Genomic DNA, 24,679 nt, shown 5'->3' with positions numbered 1-24,679 from the left:
CACGCCGGTCTGATGAACCCATTCTGACCTGAGATCAGATTCTAAAAATGTCAGTCGTTCTTTGATTTTTCAAAAATAGCAGACCTACAAGCTCGTAGCGCGCCACTCGGTGGCGTGCTATGAGCTTGTAGATCTGCTATTTTTCAATAGCTAAAGCATAACATGATGCCAACACCAAAATGGGTGCCCGGTCAGAATGGGTTAAGTACCCTAGCAACTATTTGCGGGGTTAACATTATTTTGGCGAAAATGTGTCATCTACAAACACACGACGTATCGCATTGTGATGCATTGTAAGCTTGTAGATTGGCTATTTTTGGCAAAGATATTATTAAGTGTAGAGCTAAAACAGAAGGGGGTCTAATGTAGACTTAGCATGGGGTTTAAGTGGTTAAAGATTGTTTATTGGTGACCTCTTATACGTTAATTTCTTGGTCTCACAGATGAAACTTGGACTTCTTGACATTCTGCCGACCATTACCTGTCGTCCTCCAACGGAGGTGAAAGAGCTGTTGTTAAATAACCGAAGGATGCCAACGACAAGGAAGACCTTGGATCCACTCATGGACGAGCAAGAATTTGCCAGTGAAGCGATCCAGAGACCATATCAATTCTTAAAACTCTTCAACAGGAATCAGGACCTGGATCCTTTTAGGTACCAGGTAGGGTCCAAGCCGGTGGGGGATCCCATCGATTGTCTACACCACTTCCTATCAAACTGTGGAATGCTGGACCCATCTTGGGCCGAATTGAAGAACTTCTCCTGGTTCCTCAATGTGCAGCTGAAAGACTGTGAGAACTCCATTTTCTGTGATCCAGACTTTCTCGCCGACCAGCTGCCTGGTTTCAAGGGCTTCATTGTGAAATTTATGATCCTGATGGCACGGGATTTTGCATCGCCGTCTATGGACCCCTCTGATCAAAGCCCCCTGCATCATTCACTTGACTACGACGAGGGGGATGACCTCATAGCCCGTCTGACCATTCGCAAGAGTTGGGAAAGTGAGCCTCACCCGTACATTTTCTTCAATGCAGACCGAAACTCAATGTCTTTCCTTGGTTTTCACGTGGTGAGAAGTGAAAGGGGAACCACCCTCAACGCGGTCGTTCCTCACGGTAGTAAGGTGCTCATAGGAGACGTGATGACGCTCAAGCTTTCTGAAGGTTTGGAGCGGCAAAATATCTGTCTCACTGAAGACTTTGACAAGCTGCCTCGGCCAGACAAAATCAAGAGGATTTCCCGTGTTGTTGGCGCCGAGAAGGGAATGAGTGGAATATTTGATCCAGACCCAACATATGAGCTCACGGCTGACAACGTGATGAAGATGTTAGCCATTCACATGAGATTTAGGTGTGGAATTCCAGTTATTATCATGGGAGAGACGGGCTGTGGCAAGACTAGGTTAGTCCGTTTCCTGTGCGATCTTCAGAGGGAGGGGAGAAGTGCAGTAGAGAACCTGAAACTTGTCAAAGTTCATGGAGGAACCACAGCTGAGATGATCTACAGAAAGGTGGATGAGGCTGAGACACTTGCTAGGAGCAACCGCAGAATGCATAAACTTGACACCATTTTATTCTTTGACGAGGCAAACACCACGGAGGCCATTTTCGCCATCAAAGAAATTCTATGTGACCAAACCATTCAAGGACGTCCTCTGAAGGCACACAGCGGCTTGAAAATAATCGCCGCTTGCAATCCTTACCGAAAGCATTCGCCTGAAATGGTGGAGCGCTTGGAGCGTGCTGGTTTAGGATATAGAGTGAGGGCAGCAGAAACCGAAGATCGCCTTGGCAAAGTTCCTCTGAGGCAGCTGGTGTACAGAGTTCATCCCCTGCCTCCAAGCATGGCTTCCTTGGTGTGGGACTTTGGCCAGCTAAGTGATGCAACTGAGCTCTCCTACATCAAGCAGATTGTTCAGAAGCAAGTCGAAGACCATGATTTGCCAACAGTTTGCAAAAGCATCATTTCAAATGTGCTGGCGGCCTCTCAAATGTACATGCGTCATCGAAAGGACGAGTGCAGCTTTGTGAGCCTAAGAGACGTGGAGAGGTCCATGAAAGTGCTAATTTGGTTCTACCAGCATGGCTCTGACATGTTCCCCAGTTGCAGGGGAATCAACAGTGTTCATATGACACTGAAGTGCTTGGTTCTTGCAGTGGGAGTGAGTTACTACCCATCTCTAGTGTCCAAGGAAGAGTATCTTTCTTTTATCTGTCAATACTTTCCTGACCCCTTCTGCACTGCGGACGCGTTGCAAGGAGAAATTTCATCTTGTCAAGACTTCTTCCTTCAGAACATAGAGACGAGGGAGACAATAGCCAAGAATGTAGCCCTCAAAGAGAATGTGTTCCTTATGGTGGTTTGCATTGAGCTGCGAATCCCCCTTTTTCTAGTTGGCAAGCCAGGGAGCTCAAAGTCCCTTGCCAAGACGGTGGTTGCTGATGCCATGCAGGGCCAAAACTCCCGTTGTGAACTGTTCAAGGACCTCAAGCAAGTTCATATGGTCTCCTTCCAATGCAGTCCCCACTCAAGTCCTGAGGGCATCATAGGGACATTCAGGAACTGCGCCCGTTTTCAGAAGGACAAGAACATGGACGAGTATGTTTCTGTGGTGGTGCTGGATGAGATCGGTCTTGCAGAAGATTCACCACAAATGCCCTTGAAGGCCCTCCATCCACTCTTGGAGGATGGTTGCATTGACAACGACAAGCCAGATCCACACATGAAGGTTGGGTTTGTTGGTATCTCCAACTGGGCTCTTGATCCAGCAAAGATGAACAGAGGGATATTTGTGTCCAGATGGGATCCCAGTGAGGATGAACTGGTAGAAACTGCCAAAGGGATTTGTTCATCCTCCAAACACATTCTTCTCAAAATCAAACACCTCTTCTTACCTTTGGCGAGGGCCTTCCTGAGCATCTGCGATGCGACAGCAAAGAATCAGTTCTTTGGCCTCAGGGATTTTTACAGCCTAGTCAAAATGCTCTTTGCAGCAGTTAAATCCTCACAACAAGAGCCAGATGACAGCCAGTTGCTAGAGGCAATTTTGCGCAACTTCAGTGGACAGCCTGAAGGTTTTGACCCAGTTATATTCTTCCAAGAGGTTTCCCAAAACGTCAAAGAAATGCCAAGGCCATGCACCCTGCAAATGGTTGAAAAGAATCTTGACCGCTACAATGACCAAGAATGCCGATACCTGCTTTTGCTCACCACTAACAACGCGGCTCTCCACATCCTTCAGCAACAGATCTTTGCCAAAGGAGACCACACTAGCCCAGAGATTGTGTTTGGCTCCGGGTTTCCCAAGGACCAGGAATACGCCCAAGTGTGCCGGAACGTGAACCGGGTGAAGACCTGCATGGAGACCGGGCGTACAGTCATCCTCCTCAACATGCAGAATCTTTACGAGAGCCTCTACGACGCCTTAAACCAATACTATGTTTACCTGAGCACGCAGCAGTACGTTGATTTGGGACTGGGCTCCCACAGAGTCAAGTGTCGTGTCCACAAACACTTCCGTTTGGTGGTGGTGGAGGACCAGAAGAAGGTCTATGAACACTTCCCGGTGCCTCTCATCAACAGGCTTGAAAAGCACAGGGTAGACAGGAGCACCGATCTGACTCGTTGGCAGCGCAGGGTTCTGAGTCAACTGCAGGAGTGGGTGAAAAAGTTTGCCGGTGAGGATTTCAGACTGTCAGACGTATTTGTCGGCTTCCAAGGTGATGCCTGTGCCAGTGCTCTTTTACAGGCACTGGAGAGGGTAGCGCAAAAGCCAGGCGACAGTGCCGTAGGACAACAGTCAGCGACTGGGAAAAACAAATCACTGGAGGACATTGAAGCAAACAAAACAGTGGAGTCAGCTACTAACAGACAAGAAGTAGAGGCTAACCAGGTGGTTGATGCAATGGATATAGATACCAGTCGCAACGAGCAAAACAACGAGTCAGTGGAAACCCCAGATGACACCGCCATGGAGGTGTTGCATCACGGGACCGAGGACAACAACACAGACATGGAGACGGAACACGGTCTTGTGTCTGTCGAGACAACTGTGGAAGACGAGGTCTTGCAATCGGCCAAGTGCTTCCTGTTGAGCTGCGCGACTCCCGACTCTGTGCTGAGGCTGAAGTATTCAGGCTTAGCCAATCAAGAGAAGGAGCAGCTTCAGAGGATCTACTTCCAGCAGCAGAATCATCACTCGCTCCGAGACTTCCTGGACTTTCACCTGAACAACCTTCATGACTCCAGCAAGTTTGTTGAGGTAGGCAATTGATTTACCATATTCACAAGCCGGTCACTTTGCTCCCACTTCATACTCATATCTTCTAAGTCAGTGGTTCCCAAAGGGGTCTTTGAGGGAGTTCAAGGGGGTCACCAGCTAAATGATATTTTGGAACAAACTGGACCCTTATGGGTCTGTAACTCTGAGTGTACAAATGGAACTATTTGGTTCCATTTGTACACTCTCATAGTTAAATTAATATTGATTTTACAATATAAATTGGGGGTCCCAGAGATAGAAATGCCATTAAATAGGGGTCTATAGACTAATGCATGTCAAACTGGGGGTCCTTGAAATTAAACGGGTTGAGAATCACTGCTAGAGCCGTAAAACTCTTCTCTTATGGGGGTCCCTGGCATATGTTTTCAAATGGGGGTTCGCAGGCTAATTAGTGTCAATTTGGGGGTCCTTGACATGACATAGTTTGGGAACCACTGTTCTAAGTGTGATGTAATAATAGTAGGCTATTTTGGTCTTTCTTACACATTTTTAGGTGCTTTCAGTGTCTTGTTTCTGTTTTACCCCAAGGTCACGACATTCTCCAGCTTGCTAACCAGAGCAGATGTGAGAGTCGTGGCTCAAGCTCTCGGCCTGCACACAGAGAGCATCCTGCTGCTCTCCCTTCATCAGTTTGACACGGAGGTGTCCTTCTGCAGCAAGATACAGTATGTTCCCATACACAAGCATTTTTATAGGAAATAAGAAAGGATTCGTTTATGTATTACTCACTGTATATGAAGATTATAAGTCATACTGTACATTACAAATATATAAACGATGTGTCTCTATCCCTCCTATTCACTGCCCAGGAGTTTTATACATGCCAATGGCTCTTCCCTCCACACCCTGCTTGTTCAGATGGACATAGAGGAATCCCACTGCAGTGATGAGCTCATAGCATCAGCTAAGTAAGGCCAGTTAAATAAATAAAATAAGCACTTTACTTCAAATGTTATTTCATTAATGATTTCATTCACGTCTAGATACTGCACCATGAATTACCTGATGCCACTAAAAGATCAGGCTTATTGTGTGGTGTTCGTTGCCAAGCTCTCCAGGATCTCTGGTCGATCTCAATACATCGGATTCCAAGGAGGTGAATATTGTATTTTGCAAAGCGCACAATACACTTGTCTACTAACGTACAGTTGTGTGTTTTGCTTTCATCAAAACACTAACTGCTGTTTTTGTCATGTGCCAAAGGAGCCTGGCACTCGGTGCACATCGATGACCTCAGGGATACAGAAGACATGAGTTTGAACCTGTCTGTCTTCTGTGATACTCTGATTAGCACGCTGCTCCACCCTGCGCTGCCAGGTAAATATTGTAAATCATCTGAGCCATGACTCATTACTAAACAATAGTGTAGTGCAGTGGTTTTCAACCCTTTTCATATCAAGGCCAATTATTTATTCTGCATTTGAGCCACGGACCATGTATTGATGTGGTACCATAGGAGAGATAACAGGCAAACGATCAAAATAACAATTATTTTCCATTCTCTTATTGTGTAGACTTCTTGTAAATTAACTTAGCAATGCAGATGTCTAACAAAAATGGAACTCTTGAGTTAAATATCATACCAACTCTCCATCACGTATCTGGGGACCACCTACAACCTCCTCAAGGACCACTGCTGGTCCCCCGACCACTGGTTGAAAACCACTGGTGTTAATGTGTTATCAATGTATTTTTTATATCCTAAATGTAACCAAAGTGTAATGTCCTGGTCTTCAGTTGAACAAATGGAGACAGAGAATGAAACGGAGAACTCGGAACGACCCTCTGAAATAGATGTGAGCACAAAGGTAGATAAACATGATGACACTACACGGTGTCTGTTTCATACGGTACTAACACGACACAACGCTGACTAACGTTTTGAGCTTTAATACACCAAATGTTTTCAGGCACAGATGGAGACAGCTCACCTCCACAGCCTGTCGTTGGTGAGGTCTTGCGTCCAGAAAGCTGTGAGTCTGCTGAGAGACCCCGGTCAGGTGAAACCGAGGAGCATACAGCGGATGTGCCAACTCCTGGATCTTCTGGGAGTCCACCATGGACATATAGGAGGTAAACAGAAAACCCGGATGCAGATTTATATCTAGCATTCTCATATAGATTTACATAATGAATAGCTTTAGACAAATTTGTGCCACCACACACCATAAAGGGAATAAACATTAAAGATGGATCGAATGCCTTGATTTTTCTACCTTGTACCTTGATTTTTGTACCATGTGTCTATGGAGTTAACATTACTTAAATAGGCCACCACACAGCTGTGGGCGAGGCTTAAGTTTAGGTGGGTGGTGCTAAGGTCAAAACGACGTATACTGTACTTAATGATGATAAAAATAAAAAAAAAGATGTAGTATATCCTAGTATAATAATCATAGTACCTGATGATCATGTTTTAGGGGGGGGGGTACATCACTGAGGATACGTCCCAGTTGCATCCTAGCGATGTTTTTTAGTTCTTAGTTCTTTAACACAATGAAACTTGTCCAAGCTCGCTTCCAGGAGGTGTTACTCGGCAGACTGGCGGGGGTCCTGGCACAGAGGGAGGAGATGATGCCCAGTCCTGGGGAGTGGGTTAACAGGGAAGCCAAGAAACGCCAAGCTCTACAGGAAGGGGGCACTCTACGGTAAACCCCTGGGGAAACTACTGCTACAAAAACACTTCTTATCCTGTGTTCCATTGAAAATATATGTGGTAGACTGTATCTTTGCCTCTGCCCGTGTGAACGCAGCATTGTAATTTGTCCAAGATGTCAAGTAGTGTCACAACTAGTTCAGTTTGCAGAGAATGTACTGGGCAGGCACTAATTTACTTACTGCAAAAATGAGGGGCGGGAACCCCTTTTGGTGTGAGCATTATGTTATGCTTTAGCTATTGAAAAATAGCAGATCTACAAGCTCATAGCGTGCCACCGAGTGACGCGCTATGAGCTTGTAGGTCTGCTATTTTTAATTTCGAGGTCAGGCCAAAATGGGTTAAATGGAATTAGTGGATCTGAGCTTTGTTTTTGTGTAATAATGTGCCAGGCATACCCTCTGGCGCTGTCTTCAGTCTACCCTGACTCCCATGTTGGCTGGCATGGTGGAAGTGCTGGACAGATATGCCAACCTGGACTTGCTCTCAAGTGCTGGCATCAGCCAGGGTCTCAAACAGCTGTGGTTGGACATTCTGGCAGACATGCAGACGTTAGACCTGACGCCACCTCAAAACTCAAGGTAAATGGTGCTTTTATATAGCGTGTAGAAGCCATTTTACACTGTTATTATTTAGCCTTATTAATTTTTGAGTACCGGTATATTCTGTTGATTATTGGATAATTGGTTTATTGTTTTGGGCACAAACGGCCACGCCTCCCAGGCCTAGGCTTTAATTATGGACAGGTGTGGGGGGATAATTCATGCACCTACGTGGAGAGTCGGAGACATGGTTTTTACCAGTAGCACAGAAGAATGAGTAAATGTTTGTATTATGCACTTTATTTCCAGTAAAAGCAAAGCAAAATGAATGCAACTTGTGGACATTGAAGTTCTTCATGCCTGCGTAAACCTACACCCATAGAATGGGTGCATCAGTGGGTTTGTCATTGAAATGTTTGAAAGCTGACAAACAGTACTTACATAGCGCTTTTATCCAAAACGCTTTACATAGATTGTGCATTTCATTCACAAACACACATTCATAAACCGATGGCCGTGGAAACCATGCAAGGCATCAACCTGTAGCCTGGTTAAAGCCAGACGTGAATCAGCCGTCTATTATAAAAAAATAGTGTGGTTTGAGTCCGGCTAATTAGCCAGGCTAACCAACCTGCACATCGGGAGCAATTAGGGGTTCAGAGTCTTGCTCAAGGACGCTTCGACACTAACCTGCGCTCGAACTGGGAACCTCTACCAGCCACTCTACCCCTGAGCCACTGCCGCCCCTGTACTGAGCAAACCTATAATTTATGTACACTACCAAACAGAATTTGAATCAATGAATGACAGCCTTGTCTTGTCTTACAGTATTCATTGTCATTGTAAATCCATCTTTCTAGTGGGGCAGACCAGGAGGTCTTAGTGGAACATTTTCTGCCATTGGACGGCGAAGAACAGTCCTGTTCTGCTCCGTTCAGCTGGCTCATGAGGAGGCAGGTCCAGAGCCTGTGGGAGGAGTCTGAATTCATACCAGGTCAGTCACGGATCAAATATTATATCCATATAACATGATATTAGACTGGATATTGTCTGTGATTTTGGATATTGTACTATTGTGATGATATGGCATAACTTAAGTGGCATGGAAAAGTCGGTATCGGCAGATACTCAACATCTAATGATCGGAATCAGGGAAAAGCATTATTATCGGGACGACCCTAAATATTAGTTCAATTCAGTGACTCCATCATGCATGCATGTACTAATGATGAGATCACACACACACACACACACACACACACACACACACCACAGTCGTCAGTTATTGAATGTGTGTGCTTGTCTCAGTGACGACGGAGGACGACACACAGAGGCTTGTTCAGTTTATGAGTGCCTTCAACAACAGCCGACTGGGAGGTCACTTAAAGAAGTTCTCGGACCAGGAGCGACTGGAGTACGGCCGCCGTTACCTACGAGACTTCCTGCTTCTCTCTCTGAAGATCACCTCGAAGGATGAGCTCACGGTACAGATATTTTTAATTAAGGTTCATCGTGTGACTGTGCTTTTGTCATTTCTTGACAAAATGTCCACACCACGCAATGTTTGACCCCAACATTTCCGAATTGCCTGAGAAACACACAGAATACATACGGTATCTTTTACCACACTATATATAAGGTTTATGTTCATCTCACCTCAGATTTCAGAAAAATCTTGAATGTGCTACTTATTTAGACAGCATTCGTAGATAGTAAAGGGTTAAAACAAGCGTGTGCGAAGTACCGTACACTACCATGCATGTTTAAATGTCTCATCGATCCAACAACACAGGTGTTCACCGGGGCGATGTTAGGCTGCGTCTCTGAGCTCGGGCGGTCCATGGGGTCTGTCCCCGACCTCTCTCCTGCTTGGGTCATGGCTGCCGCCAGACACTATGCCTCCAGACTGGACACTCTGTCCCACATTCTGACGCTCCGGCCCCAGCTGGCCCGAGACGTCTCTCAGCAGGGCTCACAGAGGAGGGAACCCACGGAAATGGTGAGAAAAAAACACTTTGAGCGGTGTTATGATAAGGGGTGAACAGTGAGAGCAAAAGCATAATATAATGATAGTAGTACTGGGGTGCATATCTTTGGTGCGACGTACTAACAGCCCGACACGCAATAGGCCACCACACTACCCCTAAACCTAGCCACACGCGGAAGCCTGAACCGGCCACGCATGTGTCTTAACCGGAAACGCATGTCGGCGCCACAGGTGAGTCTTAACCGACCACGCATGTGTCTTAACCGGCAACGCATGTCGGCGCCACAGGTGAGTCTTTTTTTTTTTTTTTTAAGATATTTTTTTGCGGCTTACGCCTTTTTATTGATTTTTGAAGGGACAGACAGTAGGCTGACAGGAAACGGGAGAGAGATGGGGGGATGACATGCAGTAAAGGCCGTGTCGGGTCCGGGAGTCGAACCCGCGGCACACTGCGACTGGATTACCAGTCCGGTGCCCAGACCGTTACGCTACGGCCTGGGCCCCACAGGTGAGTCTTAACCGACCACGCATGTGTCTTAACCAGCAACGCATGTCGGCGCCACAGGTGAGTCTTAACCGACCACGCATGTGTCTTAACCAGCAACGCATGTCGGCGCCACAGGTGAGTCTTAACCGACCACGCATGTGTCTTAACCGGCAACGCATGTCGGCGCCACAGGTGAGTCTTAACCGGCCACGCATGTGTCTTAACCAGCAACGCATGTCGGTGCCACAGGTGAGTCTTAACCGACCACGCATGTGTCTTAACTAGCCAGGCGGCCACCCATGTCGCTGGCCACGTGTGAGTCTTAACCGGCCACGCATGTCGGACTGGCGCATGTCGAGCGGTTAATACTGTACGTCACACCAACGTATGCGCCCTGTAGTACTGAAGGCCGATAAAAGGCGGCAAAAATAACAGCTCGTATTATAACATTATTATGTTATAATAATATGTAACATATATTGTTGTCCTCCATGTCTTTTGTATGTCGGGGAGTGTTAGACTGCACACTAAAAATAATATTCCTGTCATATTAAGAGCGTTTCAACTAAGTGCGTGCAGCTGTGTGGTTCATTTGTTTACGTGTTGTTTTTGTCAGGTCGAAGACATCTTAGCTCTAGGTGTCTGCGTCGAGAACACCAAACTGCTTACTGTGACTTCCCTGCAAGAATGTGAGTGTTTTGTGCGGCGAGTAGAGTTCCTGCAACCATGTCTGGATAGAGCCTTAGGCCACAAGTACAGCGCCCTCTGCAGCCCTGGCTGTCTCCAACATCTGAACTCCATCAGGTCTGTTATATAAATGGTTTTTGTCTTTTTCTTTTCTTCGTTTGTTTTTTTACACCAGTTTGGGGGGTTTGAAGACTTAAAGGACCACTTCACTACTTTTTAACTCAGGATAACATATCACCATTTTTGTCTACTCAGTCTGTGGCTCATAGGAGGATTCAGAAACCCGTCCACCATCCGACATCATCGTTAAGCTGATGTTTTTTAAACAAGATTTAAAAAAAGTGAGGGGTGCTCTTGTCATCGTACAAATTTACATCATAATTTCTACTTTCATTGTCAATGGCAAATATGAGACAAGGACAAGGTTTACGTCATATTTGGCGGACATTTGACCCAATTTCTCCTTTCATTGTCAATGGCAAATATTGATACGTGTGTGGACAAAAGCTGTATATAGGAGGGGCTAGCGCCCCTCAATGTATTTATTTTTCTTCCATTATTGCATCGATGATGTCACTGATGGACGGGTTTCTGAACTGCCCACAGCCCTCCCATGAGGCACAGACAGAGTAGGAAAAAAAAGTGTGGCATTTTATCATAAACAAGTGGTCCTTTTACGTTAGAAAGGGAGAGAGAATGTGCTTAAATGTTTTGTCCGTACAGGTCGACATGGCGTGGATTGCTGGTTGTATCAGCGTTCATCCAGCAGGTCACATTTGAGGTCAAACAAAGAGACTCTGAAACCAAGGGCCTGACTCTGGAGCACTGCAGCCTTCTTCTAAAGGTGAGTAAAATAATAATATAATAATAAATAATAATGTGCATATGTAACTAACTGGCATGTACTCTCATCAAGAGTAGCTTACGAAGGGGGCACGGTGGCACAGTTGGTAGTGCTGTCGCCTCACAGCTAGAAGGTCCTGGGTTCGATTCCCGCTCGGGGCGCTGTGGGTGCTGGCGGCGTGTTTCCTCCTCCGCGTCATCAGTGCCCATACCCGAGGCGGTGTTGGCGAAAGGGCCTTTCTGTGTGGAGTTTGCATGTTCTCCCCGTGTCCCCTAGGGTAGCCTCACAAAAACATGCAGTAATCCTGGTCTCTAAACTGCCTCCCCCTGGCCAGCCGGGGCGCCTGATGGAGGGGAAAGGAACTGGTTGGAATAACGTGTTCCTTCCAAAAACTCCCCCCTGTCAGGTGTAAAGGAGCAACTTGGACACTCAAGCATGAAGGAAGCATGAGTTAAGTCTGTTGCTCTCCCCAGGTTGGCGGAGGGTGTGTAGAGCCCAGGATCACATTAGATGATTGACACAGGGGTGAAAAATGGGTTACAAAATCGTGGGATAAAAAATATATAAAGAAAAAAAAGAGTAGCTTACGAGGGCCAGTAGAAAATATCCATGTTGTCTCTGTGAATCCCATTTTGACCTGAGGTCAGATTCTAAAAATGTCTGTTTGAAAATGACAGTTTTCTGAAAAAGCTATGTTTCTATGTCAGTCGTTCTTCGATTTTTCTAAAATAGCAGACCTACAAGCTCGTGAGTAGGGATGGGTTAGCCTGGGTCTCCTCGCCAGATTTGCATTGAATGAAATGTTGTCCAGCAGGGGGAGTGGGTTTACCCAGGCTACTCTGAACCCTACTCCGTGATCACACACATACACACACACACACACACACGGGGGGGGGGGGGGGGTGCACATTCGAAGTGAGTGCACCAACGCTTTCTCTCTCCTCTCTCGTCTCATGTTGATTCAATGCTGCACACGTATGCAGTGAAGACTCAGGCAAGGCGCAAGATTCCTGTCCCCTCTCTTAAAAGTTTCCTCCCATAAACTTCACGAAAATTACATTTAAGAAACGCGTGTCACTGTCTCAGACTCTGACAACAACTAACTCCATGCAGAGAGATAGCTCCGCCTCTGCAAGCCACAAGCCCACAACGCGTCGCTGATGCAATGCGGTGTGGGCTTGTAGATCAGCTCTGTTCCCTGCGTGTCTATTAAGGGAAGAAAATAAAGAAATATCGTGTGACTGCGTGTTTGTGGGAACCGATAGAGAGAACCGAAATTGAATTATTGTAATGGGTACCCGGTACCCAGGCACGTTCGGTTCGGTACATACTTGGTCCCGAGGTTCGGGACCCACCCCTAGCTATGAGCTTGTAGATCTGCTATTTTTCAATAGCTAAAGCATAATATAATGCTAACACCAAAAGGGGTTCCCGCCCAAAATGGGTTAAAACAGTGGTTCCCAAACTTTTTCATGTCAAGGACCCCCAAATTGACACTAATTAGCCCGTGGACCCCCATTTGAAGAGATATGCCAGGGACCCCCATAACAGAAGAGTTTTGCGACTCTAGCAGTGATTCTCAACCCGTTTAATTTCAAGGACCGCCAGTTTGACATGCATTAGTCTACGGACCCCCATTTAATGGTATTTCTATCTCTGGGACCCACAATTTATATTGTAAAATCAATGTTAATTTAACTCTGAGAGTGTACAAATGTACACTTTCCATTTGTACCATTTGTACACTTTCAGAGTTACAGACCGATAAGGGTCCAATTGGTTCCAAACTATCATTTAGCTGGGGACCCCCTGGAACTCCCTCAAGGACCCCTAGGGGTCCCCGGCCCCACTTTGGGAACCACTGCTTTAAACCAGCAAATGTGACAGAGACAGGAATAAATTTCAGACCATTACCAAACTGTACACTAGGCATTCTGAACGGTAGGTAACAGTAACAAGAAGTCATATTATATCAGCTCGCATTCCATTCTCTTGCATATTGTACCTTAGTGGGGCTTTTTGTAGTCGCGTTTGCAGTCTCAAGTCATGGTGCAGTGGGAGAGAGGAGAGAGGGTTTAGTGTCCCATTGGCTGTATAGGGCTAGTCTCCCATTGGCTTAGAGGCCAGCCAATCATTAAAATCTCCCCACTACATCGGTACTACTACTCTGGCTACTACTACATTGACCAGCTCTGCAAGCTGATAAAATAAATTACGTGAGAGAAGGATGTTTGGAGATCACACGATGGTGACCAAAGGTTCTCAGTTCATAACCTTGTTTTTAAATGTCTCTCCAACAGCTGATGCGAGACTCCCCTGACCTAAGTAGCGAGGACACCTTGAAGCAGCTCATTCGTATCCTCAACTCATATCACGCTGAGTGTATCAGCAAGGACCTAAGGTTAGACCCACTGCTATTTATTATTCAACTATAATGCAGACTTAATGATAAGATTGTGCAAGATTATCGCGTTATCTAGTTTGAGGGTGGTGTGTGTGTTAATGCTTCTAAGCAGTGCAATAGGCTCTGTGCAAAACGTCCCAGGTTTCCAGAAGGTGACATACTTGTTAACAGATTTGAACTGGAAACCCATGTTTCTGGGTAGATATGACCGTTATTAGTCAAACTTGTACATTGGTCAGTGGAATATTGCTGACACATCGACATCAGAACGGCCACATCAATACTTGTGAATCTCTGCCCTGACATAATATAACGATTAACACCTATGTTCATTAATTCCACTTTACAGCATAATCTACAGTATATCTGTCGTCCACACGGTTACTCAGTAAACACTGCAATTCGCCTTTCTTTCAATCGTTTTCCCAAAGGTATGGCATTAACTGCCCAGTTTGCCTCCTGGAGCTCCGGGAGCCCTCTGCCCTGCCCTGTGCGCATGTCTTCTGTCTGCCCTGCCTCCAGAAAAGCCTTCAAGCAGACAGACACTTCTGTCCTAAATGCAGGACAGACGTGCCACCCAACTTCGAGCCAACTGTGTCTCACACCGTCAAGTGAGTCAGAAAGTGACCACAATAGTCATAAACACTTTATTTTGATTTGAGCAAACAACTTTTCATTGCTTTAACAATTATAGTAATTGGTATTAATTAGCTATTATGATAATCAGCGTATATAATCAGCTATTTTAGTAAAAGTATAGTTAGTTAACTTCTGATTTTCTTACCTGACACCTGCAGGGTGGCGCTGCAGCAGCACAGAGAGATTCGGGACTGCTGTAACTCCTTCTTCCTGGAGGTGGTGTCCAGGTTCTGTCTGTGTGAGGGAGACGGACCCAGAGAAGGACTGGTGGAGCTGCTCTTCTCTCTCATCGTCTATGCTCATGGTCAGTGGAGTTAAATGAACACTAGGTTCTGTCTGCATAAGGGAGACCTGGTTAAAATCCTAAAGGTTAAAGTCCAGATGCTGTGTGTATGATTGTGGGGGGGTAGTGTATGAGGGAGACAGACCCTGAGAAGGACTGGTGGTGCTTCTCTCCTCTCTCATCATCTATGATGCTCATGGTCAGTGTGGAGTTGAACGAACACTCCTGATCATGCTGTGTGCGTATGTGGGATGTTGCACTGAAGTGCATGCAAGGCTTTATCAAAAAGTGACTTTTGACGGAGTGCATTGCACCCGCTTCCAATGTTATCAACCGATAATCACCAGTACTTATCACTCGAATGCATGCTCGCCTGGACCCTCTTGGCTGCGATTAGGAAACGCGGTGTTGTTGGACTAATGGCCGTTGGACTGTTAGACTTCGTACACACCTACACAACACATGTTTGGTCCGTGTGTGATGTCTGATTGCTGTTTGATTGCTGCTCCATTTCAATGGAAGTCACATGGTTTGACCAAACATTTTTGTTTGATGATGGGGGAGCAATCAGCAATCAAACACAAATGTTTGATCAAACCATTGGAAAAGCATTGTGGTGGCCCAAAAAAAAAAAAAAAAACTTGATTGGTGTTTGGTATGTGTGAATGAGGCCTTTAGTATGACTAACCAACGTATGCACCACTTTAGATTCAGGGTTAGAGTTAGTAATTAGTGTGTGGACCAGGTCCACACACTAATTAGTAATTATTGCTGCTATACACCACACAGTGTGGTGTATAGCAGTGGTTCCCAAAGTGGGGTCCGGGGAGTTCCAGGGGGGACCCATCTAAATGATCCATTTGGTTCCATTTGTACGCTCTCAGAGTTAAATTAGCATTGATTTTACAATATAAATTGGGGGTCCCAGAGATAGAAATGCTATTAATTAGTGGTCCGTAGACTAATGCATGTCAAACTGGGGGGGTCCTTGAAATTAAACGGGTTGAGAATCACTGCTAGAGCCGTAAAAATCTTCTCTTAAGGGGGTCCCTGGCATGTCTTTTCAAATGGGGGTCCGCGGGATAATTTGTGTCAATTTGGGGGTCAATTTTGTGTCAACTTGACATGAAACAGGGGGGGTCAATTTGGGGTCAATTTGGGGGTCAATTTGTGTCAACTTGACATGAAACAGTTTGGGAACCCCTGGTGTATAGGAGATGTGTATTGGACCAGAGAGCTCATTGGTTGTGTTGTGTGTGTCGTATAGGAGATGTGTATTGGACCAGAGAGCTCATTGGTTGTGTTGTGTGTGTCGTATAGGAGATGTGTATTGGACCAGAGAGCTCATTGGTTGTGTTGTGTGTGTCGTATAGGAGATGTGTATTGGACCAGAGAGCTCATTGGTTGTGTTGTGTGTGTCGTATAGGAGATGTGTATTGGACCAGAGAGCTCATTGGTTGTGTTGTGTGTGTCGTATAGGAGATGTGTATAGGACCAGAGAGCTCATTGGTTGTGTTGTGTGTGTGTGGCCTATAGGAGATGTGTATTGAACCAGAGAGCTCATTGGTTGTGTTGTGTGTGTGTGTGTGGCCTATAGGAGATGTGTACAGGACCAGAGAACTCTCTCCCTTCCTGGAGTGCGTGGACAACAGTCCCGTCGTCCGCTCCGTGCTGCCCAAACTCCTGCTGCAGTACAGGTAGACCTGTCACAATTCTTACATCATCGCCTAATCATAGCAATTATTTGAGATAATCGTTTGCATAATCGTCGATCGTTTCCACGTTGAAAAATGTCCATACATTTTCAAGCATTTAAAAAAAAATAGCGGAAATAGTTGATCTACTACCAGTTTAAGCCTGTGCTATTTCTGCAATTTGGTACATTTGAAAGAAATAATTATTAATTTAAAAATGATTAAATGTGTCAGTGAGTTCTTTGTATATTTAAGATATTTGTCATATCTAGCTGCCCTGTGCAATTTGTGATTGAACAGAAATGACAAATTGTATTGTCCCAATGCAAAAAACACAATTAATCGATAATCGCAATTATTTGTGTGACAATTAGTCGTCAACATACATTTGCAATCGTGACAGCCCTAAGTACAGTACAGATACGTGCAAGAATCACACTACATGGCAAACAAAAACAGCTACAGTAGAAGCACCTACTAGTGTAAACTGCACACACATTCTCAGGCCTACTGTGTGATTATGCTTGTTTAACGACTCTATGCACATCAGTTTTGAACAGGTGAAGTCCCACATCCAGAACTACCTGAAGAATCTGGAGGAGAACCTTCTGGCGAGGGAAGACCGCACCGAGCTGTACTTGCTCTTTGTCAACTGCTTCCAGGTAACCAGGCCACCTTCCTCTAAAGCAGTGGTTTTCAACCCTTTTCAGATCAAGGCCCATTCTTTATTCTAACAGTTTGGCTCTCAGACCCAAAACCTTAGGCGATTTTGTCCACAATTCCATGCTGTATTGATGTTGGTATACGATAGGAGGGATAACAGGAGAATGTTGATCAAAAATAACAATTCTTCTACATTCTCTAATTGTGTAGACTTTTAAATTAAGTATAATGTGGATGTTAACAATAATTTAACTCTTGAGAGTGTAATATGAAACCAAATGGACCCGTACGGGTCCATTTGGTTTCATGTTACACTCTCAAGAGTTAAAGATCTATAAGGGTCCATGGGGACCACCTGGAAACACCTCAAGGACCACTGCTCTAAATGGATCCCCTAATACTGGATCTCTCCTCCGCACGAAATGAACACTGATTTTGCCATGGCGCTTTGCTTTGGGGTTTTGGCTTCAGGACTCTCTGCTGTGCTCGGAGGTGAGCGAGCGGCACCAGGACAGCGGCAGAGAGCGGCAGAGGAGACTGCAGACGGAGGGGCGGTTCCTGGGCAGGCTGGCCCGGAGGCAGACCGCCAGCAGACAGCAGAACCCGGCCGAGTTTCTGCTCAACACGGCCAGACTGCGGCTGTGTCTGACCACAGCTGCGCGGCTGCTCCAGACATTTTGCTGTTCACTTAGAAATGGTAAATGGTGCATTTATATTATGCTTTACATAGATTGTGCATTACATTCCCCCAATCACACACACATTACCATGCAAGGCACCAACCAGCACATCAGGAGCAATTAGGGGTTCAGAGTCTTGCTCAAGGACACATCGAAACTAACTTTGGGGGAGCCTGGGTTCGAACTGGCAACCTTGTGATTCTACCCCTGAGCCACTGGTGCCACTTATTGTAGCTGTTATTATCACCTAGCGGTTTCGGGAGTTATCAGGCGATGTAATAGCCGTCATCAGCCCTTTCAATGGAGCCAGTATGGACATTTCCTACATATTCACGTTGTTGTCAGCCATTGTCGGGTTGGTCGACATCGTAACATTCGAAGAGGGTGCATCTCATTCTCTACTACGTTTTTCGGGTATCTCCCCACATATTATGAAATAGTATTTTTTACCAATTTTGGTGGATCCAGATTTAATGTAAAGTTAAGCTGGCAGCAGCCATTATCCATGTTAAATGGTATTGCTAATGGTATTTTCCTCCATAAAGAGACACTTGCAGTTACAACACTGCATGTGAATCAATGCTGCCTTTAAAAATAAAGAACCTCATGCAACAGAGGAGTTGTGCATATGGACGGGAGGTGTAGTGCGACATCTAGTGGCTGCATGTTGTCTAATACCAACTTTAATGATATTATGATAGATGTAAGTAGCCTTGCCGAGCCATGACTCATGAGGCCCATGGGGCAGGAGCCTATCTCCTGTTTCTGTAGCGTGAGGCAGCTTGATGTACAAGTACACCCCCTGGACATGACGCTAGTATGTCGCAGGGACTTATGATAGATTTACATGCACATTATTTTAAATATCTGGTATTGGGAGCTTTGACCTATGGAACTGAATATCTATTGTCATGTGTGTCTGTCCCCCCTCAGAACATGCAGATGGGTGCGTGGACACTGCGGAGGAGATGGAGGTGGAGTATTTGCAGCAGGTCAGGGCAGTGTGTGAGTACGGTAGCAGTAATGACTGGTACCGGGTGTACCTGCTCAGAGCGCTCCACAGACTGGCCGGCAGGGACTGTGTACTGGCCCTGATGAACAGCCCCCGCTGGAGCTGGGCGTTCCCAGCGGACGTCCTCAGACGTCAGGTAAAACCCTTTCTTCAGTGAATATACAGTACTAGAATCTTGCCACGCGGTCCGTGTTGTTGTTTCTCCGTGAATAAGAGAGAGAGAGAGAGAGAGAGAGAGGAGGGAAAGCGACATCAGCCATGGAACACCTGCGGCAGGCGGCAGTGTTTTTCAGCGGCATCAGTCCGACACTCGACCCCAAACGCTAAACCTAACCCTAACCGCAAAGCATGTCGGACATGCGTTGAAGGTAGTCAGGAGCTTATAAAACATGAAAACAAGCTAAGCTAATGATGATGCTGCTAGATTGTCCCCCACTCCCCCTCCTAGAGCAACACCACATTACAGCTGTGGAGGGCTACACTTCCTTCTTGGTCAGGGGGCTCTTCTTCTACTTAGTTTTTTTGCGCATTTCTCTGGCACCGGTGCAACACTTTCCCCTAGAGGGCTGGGCAGTATTGTGTTAACTCCGCAAATGAATTGTGTTCCCAAAGAGGATGATTCCAGCCGAGGTGGATCCGTTCCTGTGCTGTGGAGCATCTTACCAGACCCTGAGAGACGCTGTGGCTCTGGTGCTGCTGGAGAACAGAGCTGACACTCTCACAACACAACTACAGGTCAGTCAGTCAGTCTGGTGCTGCTGGAGTGTGCAGGTCACACAGAATATGATAATGCCATCCGAGCCCATGGGCTCGGAGTGATTTCCGTCTTTTTTTTTAATCCTCAAAAATGTAGATAAACGGCGTGCTATAATATGCCGTCCGAGATGGGCTATAGCCCATGATCAAAAATGATGAAAAACTAGGATTTGAGAAAAAGACAAAAATCACTCCGAGACCATGGGCTATAGTCCATTGTCTCTAATGATTTTTGTGACCAAAGTCACTTCGTGACTTATTGGTCCCTTAATAATAAAATTTATTTATATTGCACTTTATACATTTGAAACAAATGTAAAAGTGCTACAGTACAGAATAAAAAAACATGTGCACGAAACAATCAAAAAAAAGGAGGGTTTGAAAACAATAAAAAAAGCAAAGGGGGCAAAGATATATTTAGTCTCTCTCGTGAAAGCAACGACACATCTAATCAGAATCAGTTATTTTTGGTGAGCTACTATTACATACTGTAGTAATTGAGTTAAGTGGACATTGCATTGTACTGTGCTTCGATATGTTCTCTGTAGAACATGACATGTTCTAAGGCGACGACATCCGTCCTGCTGGCCTTGGCGTTGTTTCGACAAGTCACCTGCCGCTCCGTGTCATCTGACCCCAACATGCGGCCTTCTCCACAGGTCACCATATTTTTGATGTCTTGATCCTATTACAAAATTACATCATAATGGTCAAATGTGTTCAAATTACTTCAACGTTTTTTTTTTTTTAACCCATTCTGACCGGGCACCCATTTTGGTGTCAGCATCATGTTATGCTTTAGCTATTGAAAAATAGCAGATCTACAAGCTCATATCGCGCCACCGAGTGGCGCGATACGAGCTTGTAGGTCTGCTATTTTTGAAAAATCGAAGAGCGACTGACATTTTTAGAATCTGATCTCAGGTCAGAATGGGTTCATCAGACCAGTGTGTGTCCGGCGGAAACCTCGTATGAATCTGATCTCAGGTCAGAATGGGTTAATTTGTTTTTACATAACTGTACAGGAGAGCAAAACCCTGGAAGACCTGCTGAAGAAAATCAAAATGGAGAAATTCCGGGAGTTTTGTGTGGCACTGTTATCCAATCAGATAGGCGCACCACGCTCTCCTCTCCGCATCAGCCGGGATCTCCCATCTCACAGACGCACGCTTTTAGAGCTGCTGGTCCACATGGATGCTGTACTCCTCAGTGGGACCGCCGCCCTACTGGCTCCTCTGCACCAGATCGCCTTCCAACCTCACCATGCTACAGTAAGACTCTTGTTTCTTTTCTGGTGGCATGTTTTATGTTTTCAGCTTTTCTCAACACTTTCTGTTACCGTAAACTCCAGTCCACTGTCCACGTGCTGTGGAAATAGCACACGAGCAAGAGGTGGATTCCTGCCGACCAGCGTGGGCAGGAAACTAGGCCCTATTTTTGCCAGTGCCTTACCCCTTATCCCTATTTCTTTCCCTTTTTTTTTTTACTATTCTGAAAACATTCTTGAATAGTTCAAATAGCCGATCTACAAGCTCACAATGTCTCAATGTAGATTGAACAATTTTAAAATGTTTTTCAGAATAGTAAAAGACGGAGGGCAACTTCTGCAAGTTCATTAAAGTGTCACTAACCTGCCCCAGTCAGTGTGATTTCTGGTATAGAGGGGAGGGTGCCGGCGAAAACAGGTAATACCTGAATAGAACCACTGATCTGAGTGCCCGCCCCCCTCCTTCCTCCCCTCTCCATCCCGGTAGAAAACAGCGGAGAACACTGACGTCACCAAATTTGGAGCGACCCTATTTGTTAGCGAAATACAAAGTTGACTTCCACTTCCCCAGGCTTTTCATTTTTGAGACAAATAAAAGCCTGGATACCGAGGCTAAGGTGTCACTGCATATCGGATGAAACACGTTTGTTTGTCTACACGACCAATTAGTAGTACTACACAGTACTAAGACCAATCAGTAGGGGTCAAAAGTGAAGTAGAACAAAGACAATAAATAAATAACATAAATGTAATCTCGCCTCCAAGCGATCCTTCCTACCAACTATGCCGGATGACCACACAAGTGAAGCGAGACAGTGGTTGAGCGAGAAGAAGTTACAACAGTACGGTGAGTGTTTCAAGTGGTCTGAATATGTTACACAATGATGTATGTGAAAGCGACAATCAATATGACCTGACTGTTAATGAAGAGACTTTCAGCATCGATTTAGCAATGCATATCTTTTTTCCTCATTTGCAGTCTGTGCCAATGGTCATCCGTGCTTCGTCGGAGAGGTACTGTTGTTTTATTAGCATTCTTTGTTATTATTATTCTTTAATACTTGTCAAATAAAGACATGCACTAAAAAAAAATGTATTCACATTTATTGTGCATCCATGTTGTCCATTGTTTCGTCCTTGAAGTGTGGAAAACCAAGGCATGTATCAAAATGCCACTGTGGAGTACCAATTGGTGGGCAAAATCACTCTCCGGTCAGTGGCTTCACACTTGTACAAAACAGGTACGTAGTACGGTAATAACTAAGCTAATAAACAACAAAACCACCAGCCAGCTCTGTGACATTGTTATAATCATCCTGCATGTTTCCTTCTTACGTGTATGAAGTGTTGGAGATCAGACACGGACAGGACACATACTGGGCGACGCTCATGGAAGGTCTGAAGCCCCAGAAAGACAGATGACGCCTGCCCAGACCTGTATCCTTAGGCTGCTCACACACCTGGCCATGCTACAGGGTGCAATAAGCCAATACCAGGTGACATTTACTTTACTTTATTTGTTTTATTTGTTTATTTATTACATAGAAATGCAACCTAAATATACCGGATTTAGCAATGCTCATTTCAATCCCAACACAAAACATAAAAACGAAACAGGCAGGGAGTGAGGCACGTTACACTATGAGACAAAGCATAAAAACATACATACAAGAAACAAAGTACAAGGTATAAATTGCATCTAGGTTTAGCAGCATTGGGAAATACAGAATTGTAACTAAAGTATCTGTGCAGTATTGCTGTCAAGTAATACAGGATACACTGTCATCGTGCACTAGACTATTAGACTATACATGGTCACAGATTTGGTTGTCGAGTAACCATTTATTTTAACTGATCAAAATCAACAAATAGCCAAGAAAAGAGCCTATGTGAAAAATATGGAAGTCTAAAATATGGAAGTGAAAACCTGCCACTGTGTTGTCTGTGTGTGTGTGTGACTGTGTGTGTGTGTGTGTGTGTGTGTGTGTGTGTGTCTGTGTGTGTGTGTGTGTGTGTGTGTGTGTGTGTCTGTGTGTGTGTGTGTGTTGAAGGCGGTGAGCGACATGATCCAGCCCAACACGCGCGACGTTCTGGCTTTCCTGTGGGCTCACCTTGAGAGGGACGTGAAGACCCTCGGCCGCATACTGGACCAGAACATGGATGACACCGCTGTTACCGTTCACCTGGTTCTGCACACCTTCACAGAGTCTTCTACAGGTGCTGAAATGAGCTTTTGGATCAGTGGTTTTCAACCTGTGGGTCGGGACCCCCAGCGTGGTCCCCCACATGATGTTGGGGGAACCACCAGATGACAGTAAAGTGACAAATGAAGGTCACGGCCTGAAAAGGTTGAGAACCACTGTTCCACTAACTGGGGACCACCTGGAATCCCTTCAAGGACCACTGGTTGAAAACCAGTGTCCTAGATGATCCACTTTCTGGACCTCTCTTTGTGTAACATTGTATGTCCCGACTCCTTTGAATTGCAGGCTCTCGCCACTCGAGGGCCGACCTGTCTTCAAGGCGTGGACGAGAGGAGTGGGAGAATCTGGTCTGCAGTGCTGCTATCAATCCAGTAGTTACGGTAAGGATTAGTACTTCCCCTGAGTCAGTTGAAATGGTAAATGGTGCTTTTTATATAGTTTAACCCATTCTGTATGGGAACGACTTTTGGTGTTTTAACTAAGCATTATGTTATACTTTAGCTATTGAAAAATAGCAGATCTACAAGCTCATAGCGCGCCATGAGCTTGTAGGTCTGCTATTTTTGAAAATTCGTGAAAATGTGTCACAAATCTTTAAAATATATATTCTTTCAGAAGACTTTTTATTTATTTCGACGTCAGGCCTAAATGGGGTAACCCATTTAGGCCTGACGTAATTCTTTTTTTTTTTAAAGTCTTCTAAATCCTGACAGTTTTCTCAAATACCTGTTTCTGTATCAGTGGTGATCAATATTTTCAATAAAATAGCAGACCTACAAGCTCGTAGCGCGGCACTCTGTGCCGTGATACAGTATAAAATAAATAGAGCACAACAGCTCTGCTCCACAGTTTATTTATTTAAAATATAGTGACACGACATTTCGGCCATGACTGGCCTTCAATTTATATAGTGCCAAAGAGCTTTACAATTCACTCATTCATACCAAGGTTTACGTTAGTCGGTATATGCCGGCTAACATAAACCAAATATTAATTGGATATTATTGTAATTTGATTAATTTGTTTTGTTTATAATAGTAACACATTACAATATGTAGATTTACAATCATTAAATCTGAGTGATAATCATTATCTGATTTTGCTGTGGAACATGATGACACTATTGGCTTTTGATTTGTGTCGTTCTTTTTACTCCTTGACTACCTTGATGCTTGTATTAATCAAATCTTTTGTGGTGTATTATGTACTGTATTAACAACATGTTAATTGGTGTAATTTGAGATTCCGGATACATTTCATAATCGAGATGTTATGCAGGGAACTTGATTGATTACTTTATTAGACAGAAATGTAAACAGCAACAGAGTACAGTCAAACCCTTGGACTAAAAGCATAGTACCAAAAAAGGTCCTTACAATTTACAATTTAGGCATTAATCCAGAGGATTTACAGTAAGCAAAAACAGCACATGGTAATACATGAAATACATAGAAATTGTCATCAAAGATCATAGAACCTAACATCCGTCTAACAGTAGAATATCTGTACAGTACAATGAAACTATGAGTATACAGTATAGAGTAATATATCTACATAATATTCTATCTAAATTACATAAATGTAGCCTTTG

At 44.9% G+C, this 24,679-nt stretch overlaps 2 protein-coding genes across 2 annotated transcripts in view; both read left to right on the top strand.

Annotated features, from left to right (window-relative positions):
- Window positions 1–24,679, top strand: part of rnf213b (ring finger protein 213b) — a 51,359-nt gene that overhangs the window by 11,295 nt on the left and 15,385 nt on the right. The window contains exons 25-54 of the mRNA XM_083788255.1: window positions 444–4,262; window positions 4,812–4,948; window positions 5,093–5,191; window positions 5,267–5,379; window positions 5,487–5,600; window positions 6,021–6,091; window positions 6,194–6,356; window positions 6,796–6,931; window positions 7,332–7,520; window positions 8,342–8,475; window positions 8,790–8,965; window positions 9,274–9,480; window positions 10,572–10,759; window positions 11,366–11,486; window positions 13,787–13,887; window positions 14,322–14,501; window positions 14,688–14,833; window positions 16,410–16,509; window positions 17,057–17,168; window positions 17,641–17,866; window positions 18,783–18,997; window positions 19,474–19,596; window positions 20,166–20,276; window positions 20,643–20,888; window positions 21,650–21,731; window positions 21,864–21,898; window positions 22,028–22,125; window positions 22,230–22,380; window positions 22,936–23,101; window positions 23,374–23,468. Coding sequence (XP_083644381.1) covers window positions 444–4,262; window positions 4,812–4,948; window positions 5,093–5,191; window positions 5,267–5,379; window positions 5,487–5,600; window positions 6,021–6,091; window positions 6,194–6,356; window positions 6,796–6,931; window positions 7,332–7,520; window positions 8,342–8,475; window positions 8,790–8,965; window positions 9,274–9,480; window positions 10,572–10,759; window positions 11,366–11,486; window positions 13,787–13,887; window positions 14,322–14,501; window positions 14,688–14,833; window positions 16,410–16,509; window positions 17,057–17,168; window positions 17,641–17,866; window positions 18,783–18,997; window positions 19,474–19,596; window positions 20,166–20,276; window positions 20,643–20,888; window positions 21,650–21,731; window positions 21,864–21,898; window positions 22,028–22,125; window positions 22,230–22,380; window positions 22,936–23,101; window positions 23,374–23,468 — 7,854 coding nt within the window. The remainder of the gene's footprint in view (window positions 1–443; window positions 4,263–4,811; window positions 4,949–5,092; window positions 5,192–5,266; window positions 5,380–5,486; window positions 5,601–6,020; window positions 6,092–6,193; window positions 6,357–6,795; window positions 6,932–7,331; window positions 7,521–8,341; window positions 8,476–8,789; window positions 8,966–9,273; window positions 9,481–10,571; window positions 10,760–11,365; window positions 11,487–13,786; window positions 13,888–14,321; window positions 14,502–14,687; window positions 14,834–16,409; window positions 16,510–17,056; window positions 17,169–17,640; window positions 17,867–18,782; window positions 18,998–19,473; window positions 19,597–20,165; window positions 20,277–20,642; window positions 20,889–21,649; window positions 21,732–21,863; window positions 21,899–22,027; window positions 22,126–22,229; window positions 22,381–22,935; window positions 23,102–23,373; window positions 23,469–24,679) is intronic.
- Window positions 5,762–24,679, top strand: part of cep131 (centrosomal protein 131) — a 74,521-nt gene continuing 55,603 nt past the window's right edge. Inside the window, exon 1 of the mRNA XM_083788256.1 lies at window positions 5,762–5,791. The gene's annotated coding sequence lies outside the window, so the exon portion shown is untranslated. The remainder of the gene's footprint in view (window positions 5,792–24,679) is intronic.

Source organism: Protomyctophum parallelum (genome assembly GCF_964188405.1).
Source record: "Protomyctophum parallelum genome assembly, chromosome: 17".
NCBI classification, from domain to species: domain Eukaryota; kingdom Metazoa; phylum Chordata; class Actinopteri; order Myctophiformes; family Myctophidae; genus Protomyctophum; species Protomyctophum parallelum.
Note: the sequence above shows the minus strand (reverse complement) of the source record. Positions and strands in the feature narration are given on the sequence as shown.